This window comes from Hemiscyllium ocellatum, chromosome 9 (assembly GCF_020745735.1).
Source record: "Hemiscyllium ocellatum isolate sHemOce1 chromosome 9, sHemOce1.pat.X.cur, whole genome shotgun sequence".
NCBI classification, from domain to species: Eukaryota; Metazoa; Chordata; class Chondrichthyes; order Orectolobiformes; family Hemiscylliidae; genus Hemiscyllium; species Hemiscyllium ocellatum.
Genome location: NC_083409.1, coordinates 91,587,612 through 91,602,592, shown reverse-complemented (window position 1 = coordinate 91,602,592; position 14,981 = coordinate 91,587,612). Strand labels below are relative to the sequence as shown.

General features: G+C 39.4%; 1 protein-coding gene across 2 annotated transcripts in view; it reads left to right on the top strand.

Annotated features, from left to right (window-relative positions):
* Positions 1-14,981, top strand: part of LOC132818822 (phospholipid phosphatase-related protein type 4-like) — an 86,268-nt gene that overhangs the window by 46,199 nt on the left and 25,088 nt on the right. For both annotated transcript variants that reach the window (XM_060829939.1, XM_060829938.1), the window contains exons 3-4: positions 7,231-7,360; positions 10,173-10,368. In XM_060829939.1, coding sequence (XP_060685922.1) covers positions 7,231-7,360; positions 10,173-10,368 — 326 coding nt within the window. The remainder of the gene's footprint in view (positions 1-7,230; positions 7,361-10,172; positions 10,369-14,981) is intronic.

Sequence of the window (14,981 nt, the reverse complement as noted above, 5' to 3'; positions counted from 1 at the left end):
GCCAAGTGCAGGCAGGTGGGACGACATTAGTTTGGGATTACGGTCGGCATGGACTAGTTGGACCGAAGGGTCCATTTCCGTGCTGTATGACTTGATGATTCTAAGATAACAAGAGCTTTTTTAAGATATATGAAAGGATAAGAGAACAGCAAGAGTGGACATTGGACTACTGGATAATGAGGTTTCAAAAGTATTAATAGGGACCAAAGAAATGGTGGAGGAACTGAATAGGTACTTTGCAGCAGTCTTCATAGTGGAAGACACTGATAGCATACTCTCTTCAAGAGAGTCAGGGAACAGAGGTAAGCATAGTGGTCATCCCAAAGAGAAGGTGCTGGGGAAGCTGAAAGGTCTGAAGGCAGAAAGATCACCTGTCCAAGATGGACTATACCCCCCCTTTCTGAAGGAGATAGCTGAGGAGGTTGTGGAGGCATTGGTTGTGATCTTTCAGGAATAACTGGAGTCAGGGAGGGCCCTAGGGACTGAAAAATAGCTCATGCCTCATCCCTGTATAAGAGGGGAGGGAGGCAGAAGACAGGAAACTGTCGGTCGGTTAGCTTGAACTTGGCTATTGATAAGATTTTAGAGCCCATTAGTAAGGATGAAATTACAGAGTACTTGAAAGTGCATGGTAAAAAAGTGCTGATTCTGCAAGACTTCATCAAGGGAAGGTTATGCCTGACAATCTGTTAGAATTCTTTGAGGAGGTATTGAGCACGTTAGATAAAGGAAAGCCAGGAGGCATGGTGATCTACTTGGATTTCAAGAAGGTCTTTGCCAAGGTGCCACACAGGAAGCTGCTAACTAAGATAAGAGCCCCTGGTGTTAGGAGCAAGGTACTGGCATGGATAGAGGATTGGCTGACTGGCAGAAGGCAGAGGTTAGATATAAGGGGGGCTTTTTCAGGATGGCAGCAGGTGTTTAGTGATGTTCTGCAGGGACCACAAGTATTCACATTATATATTAACGATATATACGAAGGAACTGAGAGTACTGTTGCTAAGTTTGCAGATGACATGAAGATAGGTGAAGGGACAGGTAGTGGTGAGGAGGGTGGGAAGCTGTAAAAAGACTTAGACATGCCAAGAGTGTTGGCAAGGATGTGGTAGATGTGACAGGGGAGGTGACACTGTCATAGTATTATCACTAGACTAATAATACAGCAACTCAGCTAATGTTCTGAGGACCTGAGTTCAAATCCCACCATGGCAGGAAAACAAGAAACTGGAATTAAGAATCAATTGATGATCATGAAAATATTGTTGGAAAAACACATTTGGTTCACTAATGTTCTTCAGGGAAGGAAATCTGCCACCCTCACCTGGTCTGGCCTACATGTGCCTCCAGATCCATAGCAATGTGGTTAACTCTCAATTGTCTTCTGAATGAGGCATTTATACCAATTGCTACAAACTCTTTTCATGGACAGTAATTGCTGGCCAGCCCATGATACCCACATTCCACAAATGAGTTTTAAAAAAAACAAGGAATACAATGTGGGGAAGTATTAGATTTTGCACTTTGGTAGGAAGAACAGAGGCATAAACTATTTTCTGAATGAAGAATCTGAAGCAAAAAAGGGACTTAGGAGTCCTAGTTCAGCATTCTTTTAAGGTTAACATGCAGGCTTACTTGACAGTTAGGAAGGCAAATTCAAAGTTAGCATTTATTTGAAGAAGGCTAGAATCTACTCTCTGAGAGGAGAAATTCCTCCTAATCTGCATTCAATTTAACAAATCCTCAATCTGAGATTATGCCCTCTGGTCCTAAACTTTCCTTTAAGGGGCAAAAACATCTCCACATTTGTCAAGCTGCCTAAGAATATTGTTATGTTTCAATAAGGTCACCTCTGATTCTTCCAAATTCGAATAATTACAGGCCGAAGTATTTAAACACTTTCCAAATAAGAAAATCTTCTTACCCAGGATCAACCTAGTGAAGCTTCTCTGGGCTGCCTTCAGTGCCAGTATATCTTTCCTTGGCTAAAGGGACCAAAATTGTGCACTGTATTCTCGGTGAGTTCTCATTGGCATCTTGTTTAGTTTTAGCAAGATCTTCCTGTTCTTAAAACTCCATTCATTTTGAAATAAAGGATAATATGCCATTTCCCTCCCCTGTTACCCACTGGAACTGTTTGTTAGCTTTTTGTGATTTATCCATGAAGACTTGCAAATCTCTGTGCTATGCATCCTGCATTTAAGTAATACACAGATTCTCTATTCTTCAAGCAAGTGCATAATCTCACAAATATCACATGATATTCCATCTGCTAAGTTTTTGCTCACTGTTGCAACCTATCTGTATCACTCTGTAGACTATTAGTGTCATCCTCACCACTTACCTTCTCACTTACTTTTATGTCATCCACAAACTTGCCAATATTATAATCACTTTCCTTAACCAAGTCATTAATATACATTGTAAATAATTGTTGTCCCAGCACTGATCACTGTGGTACTCCGGGTGTCAACCTGAAAATGCTTCCTTTATCCCATGTCTTCTATTAATTAGAAAATCTTCAATTCCTGCTCATGTAGTACTCTCAATATCCTGGACTCTTGTCTTTTTAAGTAGTCTTAATGTTTTTTGGAAAGCTAAATATATTACATCTACTCTTTATTTATCCTGCTTGGTCCTCCTCCAATAATTCTAATAAACTTGCCAGCCATGATTTGCTCTTCATGAAGCTGTGCTGATTCTACTCGATTATAACGTGTGTTTCTAAATGCTCTGCCATTGCATTTTATAAAAGATTCTAACATTTTTCCCAATGACAATATTAAGCTAACTGACCCTTAATTATTTGTTTTTTCTATCTCTCTCCCTTTTAAAAAAATGTTACATTATCTGTTTTCCAATCTTCTTTAACATTTTCAGAATATAAGGATTCTTGGAAAATTCTTATCAGTCTAACCATTATCTCTGTAGCTACTTCCTTGAGTATCCTAGAATGCAACATATGAAGTCCAGACAACTATCAGCCTTCAGCCTCATTAGTTTGCTTGGCACCTTTCTCCAATGATAGTTTTTGCATTTTTTTCCTTCCCACCTTTTGCCTCTTGTTCCTTATTTTTGAAATTCTATTAATGCCCTCTACTGTGAAGACAGGGCATTTATGCAACTCCAATGCTATTTCCTGGTTCCCAGTTATTATTTTTCTAGCCTTATTCTCAAAGGGGCCAATGCTCATTTTGGCCTCTCTCTATCTTTTTATATTTTGGAAATGCTGGTGTTGGACTGGGGTGTACAAAGTTAAAAATCACACAACACCAGGTTATAGTCCAACAGGTTTAATTGGAAACATACTAGCTTTCGGAGCGACGCAATCACCTGATGAAGGAGCGTCGCTCCGAAAGCTAGTGTGCTTCCAATTAAACCTGTTGGACTATAACCTGGTGTAGTGTGATTTTTATCTTTTTATAGTATATGTTGAAGAAGCGCTTATTGTCTATTTTTACATTATTTGCCAGTTTAACCTCAGTTTACTTTTGCCCTCTCTCTTGTTTCTTGATCACCTTTTGTTTGTTTCTCAATTCTCTAGTTGGCCAATAATCTTTACATGTTGTATGCTTTCTTCCTTCAATTTTAAATTATACTTAACTTCCCTGGTTAACCTTGCCTTCTTCCCGGCGATGGCCGGCCTGCCCTAATATCAATTTATCCAGTCAGCACCTCTATTAACTTGGCAAGTGGAGGCCCATCATGTCAGGAATTGTGAGGTATTGCTCTCATGGGAGGGCCTTCCTTCAAAGTCACTCATTGTCTGATCTTGTAGCCAGGCATTGGCAAGTTGGTGGGAGGCCCACTTAATTCAGTCAGCTTACCATAAAACTGGTGACTTGGGGCACTTGTCAGCTCTCCAAGGAGTGCAAGATCCTTGTGGCTTCCTTTTAATTACAACCCACCAGTCGAAATTTGCACCAGTTCTTGACCATTTATAACTGACTTAAAGTTGAACCAACCAGCCCAATGACTATAAACTATTTAGACTTATGTTTTATTTTATCCCTGAGGATGCTACAGGAGATAGCATGCCCCAAAAGCTGTAAGTTATTTGGACTTATCTTTTTCCTGAGGATGCCACAGGAGATAGCATGCATTTTGAAAGTCGTGATATGAAAATCAGAACTATATTAAAACTACAGGTTTACACTTAATTGCTATAAAGTTCCCTCATGTACAGTACAAATAATAGCTTTCAGATAATTTCAATTTGAAGCTTAAAAGATCTTATTTAATTTGAGTGAAGTTATATAAATTGCCATTGTTCTGGTTAGTCTTGAAACTATGTGGCAGGTAGGTTCATTCTTTGTAAGCCATAATGCATTATGGAAAGGTAGTCAGTCATTCTTTTTTATTCAGGATGCTCAAGCATTTTGATTGTTCTTCAGTTATCTGAATCTCCTTGTTCTATGTGTTTCATCTGTTACATTTCCTTATTGGCATTGCTTACAGCGCCATTCATCAGAACATTATTAGAATTGAGTCTTGCTATTTAAATTCAAATCAGGCTCTGCATGATTTCTTATGATTGTCACACTACAATTACCTCAGTATGGGGCAAATTTAAGTTATTATACACAGTGCGAAGATTTCACATGAAGTGGATGGAAAAATCAAGTTAGTTGCATGATCCGTTTGTCTTAACTCCCAAAGATGCTGAAATCATTCTCATAATTTCAATAGGAATTTACTTTAGTTTTGTTCTGCACAGCACTGTTTCAAATTTACTTTTTTCTTAAATTGATCAGTGATGAAACAACTTTCAACTTCGATAGCAAACAATTTCAAGCACTTCCAAGATGTGAACAGCATAGATTTCGCTGTAATCTCTCTGATCCTTCCACAAGAATGTCTCTTCTTCCCAATTTGGAAAAGTTACTACCTTGTGTGCCAATGTCAACTTCTCCCGATTGAACATATTCAACAGCATTATGTCCTTACTGAGTAAGATTGCCAAGTTGTGCTGCTAGATAATGACCAACATTCGATGCTTTGGAGCTGCCAGAATGAGCATGTTTTTCTTTACATTTGTGTGGGTTGCTTTGAAATCCAGGGCCCAGAGAATAACAACTTTATCTTAGGCTCCTATCTGGTGAGGAATCTTGTATGTACACCTTAACGAGTTTAATCATGGGGACAGTTAATCAGGTGGCAGCGAGGTACGTGAGGATCTTGCCACCTTCCTATCTCCATCCCAATTTAGCCCACACTGTCAATTAATTGAGCGGTTAATGCCTTTAAGTAGGCAATTAATGTACACATAAGGGCCCTCACCATATCACCATGGGGGAGGCAGAAGTACTTGCCTTCTTAGAAGCAAGACTAGCATAAAATTGGGGTAGTTGGGGGAAATCCAAAGCTGTGCATGTTAAATAGATTGGCCATGCTAAATTTCACATAGTGTCCAGGCATGTACAGACCAGGTAGATTAGCAGGCTAGGAGTGGTATGGTGGCTCAGTGGTTAGCACTGCTGCCTCACAGCGCCAGGAACCCGGGTTTGATTCCATCCTCGGGTGACTGTGTGGAGTTTGCAAGTTCTCCCTGTGTCTGCATGGGTGTCTTCCCACAATCCAAAGCTGTGCAGTTTAAATGGATTGGCCATGCTAAATTGCCCGTAATGTCCAGGGGTGTACAGGCTAGGTGGATTAACCATGGTAGATATAGAGTTACAGGGATCGGGTAGTCTGGTTGGATCTTGGTAGGATGCTGTTTGGAGGAGCAGTATGGACTTGATGGACCACTGTAGGAATTCTATGAATAATGAGCGTAGCTGCACATGAGATGGTGGGATATGGGTGCAACAGCAGAGATACAGTGAATGTTTGGTAGCAGAAAGACAGTGGAGGCACTTACCCTGGCACTGTTATGTGTTCCACCAGATGGTTGAGAGCACACTGACCTGGATGACAACTCAAACTAAGGCAGCAGGGTGAGCTCCACTGTGATCTTGGAAGAAGAGGAATGTTCTCCTCTGCACCACTACATCATACCATGACCTCCCGGTCCCTGTCTGAAAAGTAGTATGCTAATTACCCCTCACCTTCCATGTCAAGGAAAAATTTCATGAACGGTGCAGAGCAGCCTTTTCAAGATGGTGCCAGTGCCAGTGATGGATACTTCTGATGGTGGGTGGTTGGATTAGGCTAGCAATGGATCCAAAGCATAATGAAAATTACAGCACAGGAGCAAGCCCTTCGGCCCTCCAAGCCTGCACCGATCCAGATCCACTATACAAACCTGTCACCTATTTTCTAAGGGTCTATATCCCTCTGCTGCCTGCCCATTCATGCCCGCTTTGACCACCTCCGCTGGCAACACTTTCCAGGCCCCCACCACCCTTTGCATAAAGAACTTCCCCTTAAACTTTTCCGCTCTCACTTTGAACTTGTGACCTCTAGTAATTGATTCCCCCACTCTGGGGGAAGAAACTTCTTGCTATCTACCCTGTCTATATCTCTCATGATTTTGTAGACCTCAATCAGGTCCCCCCTCAACCTCTGTATTTCTAGTAAAAATAATCCTAATCTATTCATTCTCTGTTCATAGTTAGCACCCTCCATACCAGGCAAGATTCTGGTGAACCTTCTCTGCACCTTCTCCAAAGTATCCACATTCTTTTGATAATGAGGCGACCAGAATAAGAAGCATAATGGAACGTGGTAGATAGTTAATGATGTAAGTTAAGGACCATTGCATAAGAAAATGCCTGAGGCCTCACATAGAGAAGCCTTCCACAAAACCCAATGAATGTGGAACTTAGCCAAAATATGGGCAGATTCGGCCCACTATCTCTGAATGGGTTGCTAATTAATGCAGCTAAAGAAGATTCCAAGGAGGTTACAGTTTGGGTAAGCTTGAAAAAAATCGTAAAAGATTCTTACCATTAACCAATTTCCAATTATCTTTGATTTGTATTTGAACTCCAGGGAAGGATGGAAGAAAGCAATTGAATCTTGAGATTGAATAATCTGCCAATATTGAATATCCTGGCTCATACGTGATTAATGGCTATTTGCTGATGTTTCAGAGAGTACCTACCATCAATGAAATTGCACCAATTTCTTAATGTGAGAAAAGGAGGAAGTGTTGCTGAATAATTTTAATCTCATTTGTAACAAGATGACAACACATTGGTTTGCGAACTCATATGAATAGTTCTAATGACACCTCAATTTTCAGTTCTGATATGCTATCCTTATGCATAACCATACTTTTTGTAATTTCAGATTATGATAGGTGAAGGCATTCTTTACTGCTGTCTGACTAAGAGAAAAAATGGAATAGGATCAGAGGCCAACATCAATGCTGGTGGTTGTAACTTCAACTCATTCCTCAGACGAGCTGTCAGATTTATTGGTGGGTCCAAATACTCTTTAAGACATTTCGGTTTATATGTCACTGAATAGAAAAATGTTAGAAACTCAAACTATCAAATGTAGTTACTTATGAATTTCCTTTTATGTTTTTGCTGAGATTACAGTGTTTTTAGATTTTAAAATGGTTATCAGCTGATATAACTCAGGAAATGTGTCCATTTTGTTCACTGTATGAGCTGTACATATTTGGCTTTGGCTGACTATTAGATGAACCAAATTTTCAAACTAACATGATTTGGTGCCAATGAGGAATGAAGCTTATGAATTTGTGCTTCATTGATAAAACAATTTAAATAAGTTTTGATTCCTAGTTACATTTCAAAGGCTGTAGCGACTGTGAGGTGGTTTCCAGTGGATCAGTTTCGAGTGATTCTCTGGACGAATGTATCTGCTGTCTGTCCTAGAAACCTCCTCTATTATTTGAAATGCACCTTATGTAGCCTGGGCCAGAAGGCTGTGGCTCAGATTCAAGTGTCTTGGGAATAATCCACTATCTGAAGGAAGGTAGCGCCCTAGGCCTAGGTTTGGTGGCCCCAAATGACTGAGGGTTGTAGGAGTGAAACCAAAGCAACAGTTGGCTTTGTGGAACTGGTGAGTGCACCCCTGGTCATCTCTATCACACTGAAATAAAAAGGAATTAACTTTTTGCATGTTCTTCAGTCCAACACCAGCTGAAATTGGCTTGATTGCACAAAGCCCACACTGTACAAAAGACATGCCAAAACTGGTATTAGGCTCCACTGGCATCTCTTCTTGATCCATCTGTTTTTTTTTTAACATTGTAAACACCTTTTTGTACTGAAAAGAAGTATCTTTTCCAAAAGAATAGCATTAATTGTGTACATTTGCATTGCTGTTATTGCATTCCAATGAACTGTTATGAAAATTATTACAAATTACAAGACAACTGGTACATTGGTTTTCCATTTAAATCTTGGATATTCTCATATTTTGATGCTGTTAAAGGTTACATCAGGAAATCTATCACCAGCCAGCAAGTGGAATCAATGCATTAAAAATTGTAAATTGAATTAATTTTAAAATAGCTATGTATTACGGCAGGCACAGTGGCTCAGTGTTTAGCACTGTTGCCTCAGTGCCAAGGACCCAGGTTTGATTCCAGCCTCGGGTGACTGACTGTGTGGAGTTTACACATTCTCCCTGTGACTGTGTGGGTTTGCTCCGGTTTCCTCCCACAGTGTAAAGATGTGCAGGTTAGTTGAATTGACCATGCTGACTCACCCATAGTGTTCAGGGATGTGTAGGGGAATTAGTCAGGGGAAATATAGAGGGGAATGGGTCTGGGTGGGTTACTCTATGGAGGATTGCTGTGAGCCAAATGGCCTGTTTCCACATTGTAGGGATTCTATTCTATGATACTCCACCTTAGTGATGATATAAATGTACATTTTTCTGTGTCACACCTATGAGTTACTTCCCAAACTGTTTTGGAAACTCTGAATGAGACTTCAGGAAGCATTATTTCATCAACAAATGCAGCAAGATTTGACAACTGATGAAATACAGAAAATATTTAATTCTATTATTAATTATCATTTGATGTTTGGAAATATTGCCTTTCAAAATAAGGTCGAGGGTTTTGAGCTCAATGTGGATGTTAAAAAGTTCTTCTTGAAAGTACAAGTTTAGTCACATTTAGAAATTCTACTGAATGTAAAAGCAACATGTTTAAATTTACATTCCTGTGACAAAAGTAATGTGTCACAGTACATCGTTCACATGAGACGTTATGATAATTTACAGTCATCACAATGTTTACCGAATGCTTACTTAAATACCACACATAATGTTTTAGCAATTTTTTTTGGCTTACCCGTGTTCAGTTAAAACACCACTCAAGTCTCATGGTGTATTACAACATTTCAAATTGAAAAGTGCATAAATATCATGAGTATATACAATCGATACTTCACTAATTATTAGTTATTCTATTAATACTGACAGAATTGACTTTATTTGTTCAATCTTAATTTGAAAATACAATTTTAATTTTGCTTTTTGCATTTAAAAAATAGTATTTTAAAATGCATTTGTGGTGTAGAAATTAAGTCTCCTTCCCACTTTAGTGTTTAAGTGGGAAATCTGCTTAATTGTATCGAACTGCTTAGCTTACAGATGCATGCTTCTGTGCCTTAGGACTAGAAATTCATCTTGGACGGTGGTGTAAGATGGACAGCATTAGATCGGCTGACCATTACACACAGCTCCTCATGTAGAGTTCCACTGCACTCAAAGAAATTAAATATCAAGGATTGCTTGGAAGAAGCAGCTGCTTTGATATCCCCCATTTTGCACCACGACCCAAGGTGAATTCCTACCCCCTTGACTGCGTTTGAACCAGTGTTAAATGAAAAGGTTAGCTGCATGCTATTTAAAATATATAGATCACAATAAATTTACAAGTAATATGATTTCAGTTTGAAGGCTGTGTTTATACATTGCACTGCAATTTCAATTGTTACCTTTAATAAGAATCATATGGAACTGTTTGCTGGAAGTATTAGTATTCTGTGGAAATATATTAATGAAAACTGTATGTTCTACTTAACGCAGTTCATCAATGTGTCCAAAACTCTCAAATTCTCTCTGGTATACTGATTGAGTTAATTATGTTCCTTTAATGGTACTCGTATTCTCTAGCAGCTTTGGTATTTTTGGCATTAATTTGTGACTATTTGGGATTAACAGACTTGTACCAGATGATTCTGAACTAGCAGCTGGAGATAAAATTTGTTATGCTAATTATTTTTGATTTCTCTTGAGTGTTTTAGGAGTTCATGTGTTTGGCCTTTGTGCCACCGCTCTCATCACTGACATTATTCAGCTGTCAACAGGGTACCATGCCCCATATTTTCTTACAGTGTGTAAGCCCAATTATACGTCGTTAAATACCTCCTGTGAAGAAAATCCATATGTTGTGGAGGATATCTGCACAGGATCGGATCCTGCTCTCATTAACGCTGGCAGGTTAGACTTTACATTTCACTTTATGTATATAACAAAGAGATGCTTGTTTATTCTTTGCTCAATTTGGGAGTGTGTTTGATAAATCCATTACTTCACTGCAACATTTTCGATAATGGCAGACTAGAACAGGGCATTTTTCACCTTGTGCTTAGCAAAGACAGAAAGCATGGATGAATTAATTGCAGACGTCTCTTCACCTTAAGAACTGATTTCAACCTTCATCTCAGATCAACATTTTTCACATAAAGTGCTTCCCTTCCAACATAACTTGAATATTTAAATTCAAATCAGGATCAATTCTATACTGTGAGCACTCAGTCACCAATAGATAGGCACCTTATTTCAAATTGTTTTGAAATAAGTAGGATGAATGGACTTTGAAAAAAGCTGTAAACTCTAGTATTCCTGACTTGTTTTCATTCATTTCCTCCTCTCATTTTATGAGAACAAATCAATTTCATTTCAGATCCCTCTTGCAAATGATAACTGTATGTTTTGCTGAAAACCAGTGCATTGACTAGGTTGTAGCAAGGAGTATGTGTGGACTTATTGAGATGTGCCCTAAGTTACTCACATGACATAAATATCTGGTAGTCTGAGAGCATCTCTTGTCATTGCATCTAAAAAAAACATAAAGTTAAAATTGATTTGAACACAACTTGAATTTTGTCCATAGATAGGCGATTAAAATTATGTACAGCTTTTTCAAAGATTCCCAGCAAATTTCCTTTTACCACTTGCAACAACATCAGAACCAAAGGGACAGTGACAATTTTATTGTCCTTCAGGTTGTTAGAAACTTCACTGCAAACATGTAGTTTAAATAATAATTTTCAAAATTGAAAGTAAACAATGCCATATTGCTTGTCTGCTGTTATAAAATCTGAAGTCAAGGAGTTGAATAATATGCACAGTTGAAGTAAATTATTATATTATTATAGCAACATTCTTTTGTTTATAAATCTTAATCTGCAATTGTCAGAATGCAGTTAGCATTCTTAATATGTAATCAAATATAAATTGTATTATTTCTGCCAGGTATGAATGAGATTAAATTCTAGCTGCATTACCTTACTGGAGAGACTCTTTTCTTTATGCAACTCTGCTCACTGCATTCGGGGAGCTTTGACTCTTTAAATTCCTCCTCAGGATTTAAAGCAAGGCATCTGCTTTACTATAAATCACTGTGGCAGCTTGTGCTGATCAAGTCAATGGCAGGGTTTGGTCTGCCAGTTCATGAAGGCTAAGTCCACTGCTCAATGCTGGTATCCCTTCTCTATCACTATCACTGATAGATGTATCTGCATATATTCTGATTTTATCTTTGAATATAAGGATGTCAGAATGAAATCCATTTCTGCTATAGAATCTCTAGAGTGCAGATAGAGGCCATTAAACCCACACCTCGAAAGAGCATCACATCCAGAACCACCTCCATAACCTGGCAATTCCAATGGCCAATGCACCTATCTTGCAAATCCATGGACACTGTGAGCAATTTAACATGACCAATCCATCAAATCTGCAAATTTTTAAACTGTGGAAGGAACCAGAGTACCCAAAAGAAACCTACTTGGACACAGGGACAACGTGCAAACTCCATACAGACAATCATCCAAGGTTAAAACCAAACCTGGGTCCCTGACACTGTGAGACAGCAATGCTGTAACATGCGTAAAAATGATAGAATAAAAATCTGTCAATCAGCTGGTGTCATCTTATACTGAGTAGGCATAAATACCGTGGACAATTGATGCAATTAATGTAAGTAAGCTCATCCAATAAGTCCCTCGTTCCATCTCCTGTTACTGGTGATCTTAACTGGTGTGCCATATTTCAATGGCTCTAGTTTCGAATGAGAAAAACCAACAACCTGGCCCACTTTCAGCCATCTGACAGCTGAATCTCTCCACTGACCCAATGTAATGTTGCCCACAGGTGGCACGGTGGCACAGTGGTTAGCACTGCTGCCTCACAGCGCCAGGGACCTGGGTTCAATTCCCGCCTCAGGCGACTGACTGTGTGGAGTTTGCACGTTCTCCCCGTGTCTGCGTGGGTTTCCTCCGGGTGCTCCGGTTTCCTCCCACAGTCCAAAGATGTGCGGGTCAGGTCAATTGGCCATGCTAAATTGCCCCTAGTGTTAGGTAAGGGGTATATGTAGGGGTATGGGTGGGTTGCGCTTCGGCGGGTCGGTGTGGACTTGTTGGGCCGAAGGGCCTGTTTCCACACTGTAAGTAATCTAATCTAAGGCTTGAGCTCCAAAGTGGCAAGTGGCAAGTAATCTAAAAAAAAAACCTACTGGTGTGCAGAGTCCATGCCTCTGGTCTGGCACTGTCCCGCACAATATTTTTGCTAATTGACAGATCCCACAATCTCAGAAATTGGAGAGAATTTTTCATGATGCTACTCTTTCATGGTGTTAAGGTGAGACAGTAATTAATCCCTTGGTTTATTTTAATCCCATAATAAGGAAAACATTATCTAACCAAGCCAAACCTAATTGGAAATGAAACTGAACTGAGATCTATTTTAATTAAAAAATCTAGAATACCCTTTGTTGACCAAATTGGAATTCTTGTTGTTATCTCCAGTCTTTTTAAAATTATAATTAAAATATTGGACACCATACTCTGTATGTGGCTAAAAAAATAGCAAAACACTAGACATTCTGGAAATCTGAAACAAAAACACAAATGCTGGAAATACAACAAATCAGGGGGATTTGCGGAGAAACCAAATATATTAATGTTTCAGGGATGGACTCTTCATTACCGAGTTGACCATTCGTGTTTGTCTCTGCTCTGTCTCTGATTTATAGAATTGGATTAATGTTTTTTCAAATTTCCATCCCTATCTTCCTTAATGTGTTCTATCCTTCCCTCTCTAACTGTCTCTATCTCTTGCCGGGAAATAAAAATACGTTAGATGAATGGGTCCACATCCAAAATATCAACTTAAGCATTCATCACGACAACTGCATAATCTGCTGGGCGTATCCAGCATTGTCAATCTTATTTTCTATTTTATGACTTTAACTATATACCCATGTAATATTTTTTTTGCTTTTAACTAGTAACCACTACCAGTTTAAAAAGAAAAGCCATGTAGCCAATTAAATATTTACACACAATACCCGTATCCATCCAGTTCTTAGCTTTCTGGGCGATTTTACACTTTTCAAATAGAACGTCACTTCAAAGCCAAGTTTCCAAAACACAAGAAAAGTTTGAATTTTATTTCACTCTTCAGAAAATCCTATTTACCCATTTCAGATAGCAATGAATGGTAAGCTATTCTGTTCATAATGCCAACATTATAAAACAATAGAAGACAATTTTTCATTCTCTGTGGCAAGAAAGATAATGGGATCGCCGAATAATTGGGTGGCACGGCTCCAGACAAATTCCCACAGCCGTCCTGTCATCTCAGCAATGAGGTTCGGGGTGAGAAAGTCGATGGTGACCTTCTCATTTTTTAAAATCAACCTGCTCATGTATGCTACAACACAGATGAGACTTGGATCAGATTCAACAGGCCCTGAGGTAGGGACATAAGATCCCGTGGATGACCTTCTCAACCCACCACTATTTAATTGACCTTAACTGGTCAACTAAAGCCTTAATTGGACCTCTGACTGCCATCAACTCAATTTACTTGCCTTCTTGGAAGGTTATTTGCCTCACGGGGAAACCTGCTTTGTGGGTTGGAATGTTGGTGTTGAATGTGTGGCTACAGGGGGCCGGGTAGCTGGTACTGAAAACCACGTCCTGCGCTTGCTCCAACCCCCCTGAGATTCCTCTCCCATGACCACCACAATTCCCTAAACAAATAGACAAACAAACAAACACACCCCTTTCCCTCTGCCCCACTAAACAAAACCTGCTCATCAGTATAGCTGGTCATGGCTGTGTGCCATGGGATTGTGCTGCTTCTGATTGTCCAAAAAGGGCAGGACTTTTGTGGCACAGCTCCTGGTTCAATGAGATGTTCATTACATGGCACTTGAGTAAATCTGGTGCTTGATGCAGCAATCCTTCTTGATGACCCAGAGATGGCGGCTTTGTGGCCTCTCCAGCACTTAGTGCACGGAGCAGTGAAGCATGGCAGTTAACAATTACCAAAAAGAAAAGTGATCGTAATACCAGCCCTTGAGGAACATAACTTACCCTCTGCTTTCCATCCCATAACCAATTCTGTGTCCAAACTGACACTGTCTCTTCAGTCCCATGTGTTTTTATTTTGCCAAAGTCTGTTTTGCAGTGTTACATAAAATGCCATTTGACAGTCTATTCCACAGCATCAGCTACCTGCATCAAGCCTTTCAACCTTCATCCAAGAACACACAAACATAATTTGCTTTTAATGCATATTGATTTTCATTTGTTAACCTAAAGTTTTCCACTTGTCAATTAATTTTTGTGTTAAATTGCTGTCACCAAATGTTTCCCCATTGCAGACATAAACCTGACAGGCCTGCCATTGTCAGATATATCCTTTTCTTCCACTTTGAACAAAGGCATAACTTTTATAGTGCTTCCATTTTTCGGCAGTATATTGGAAGTGTGGCACTGTTTAAGAAGGGCGGTAAAGACAAGCCAGGGAACTATAGACCA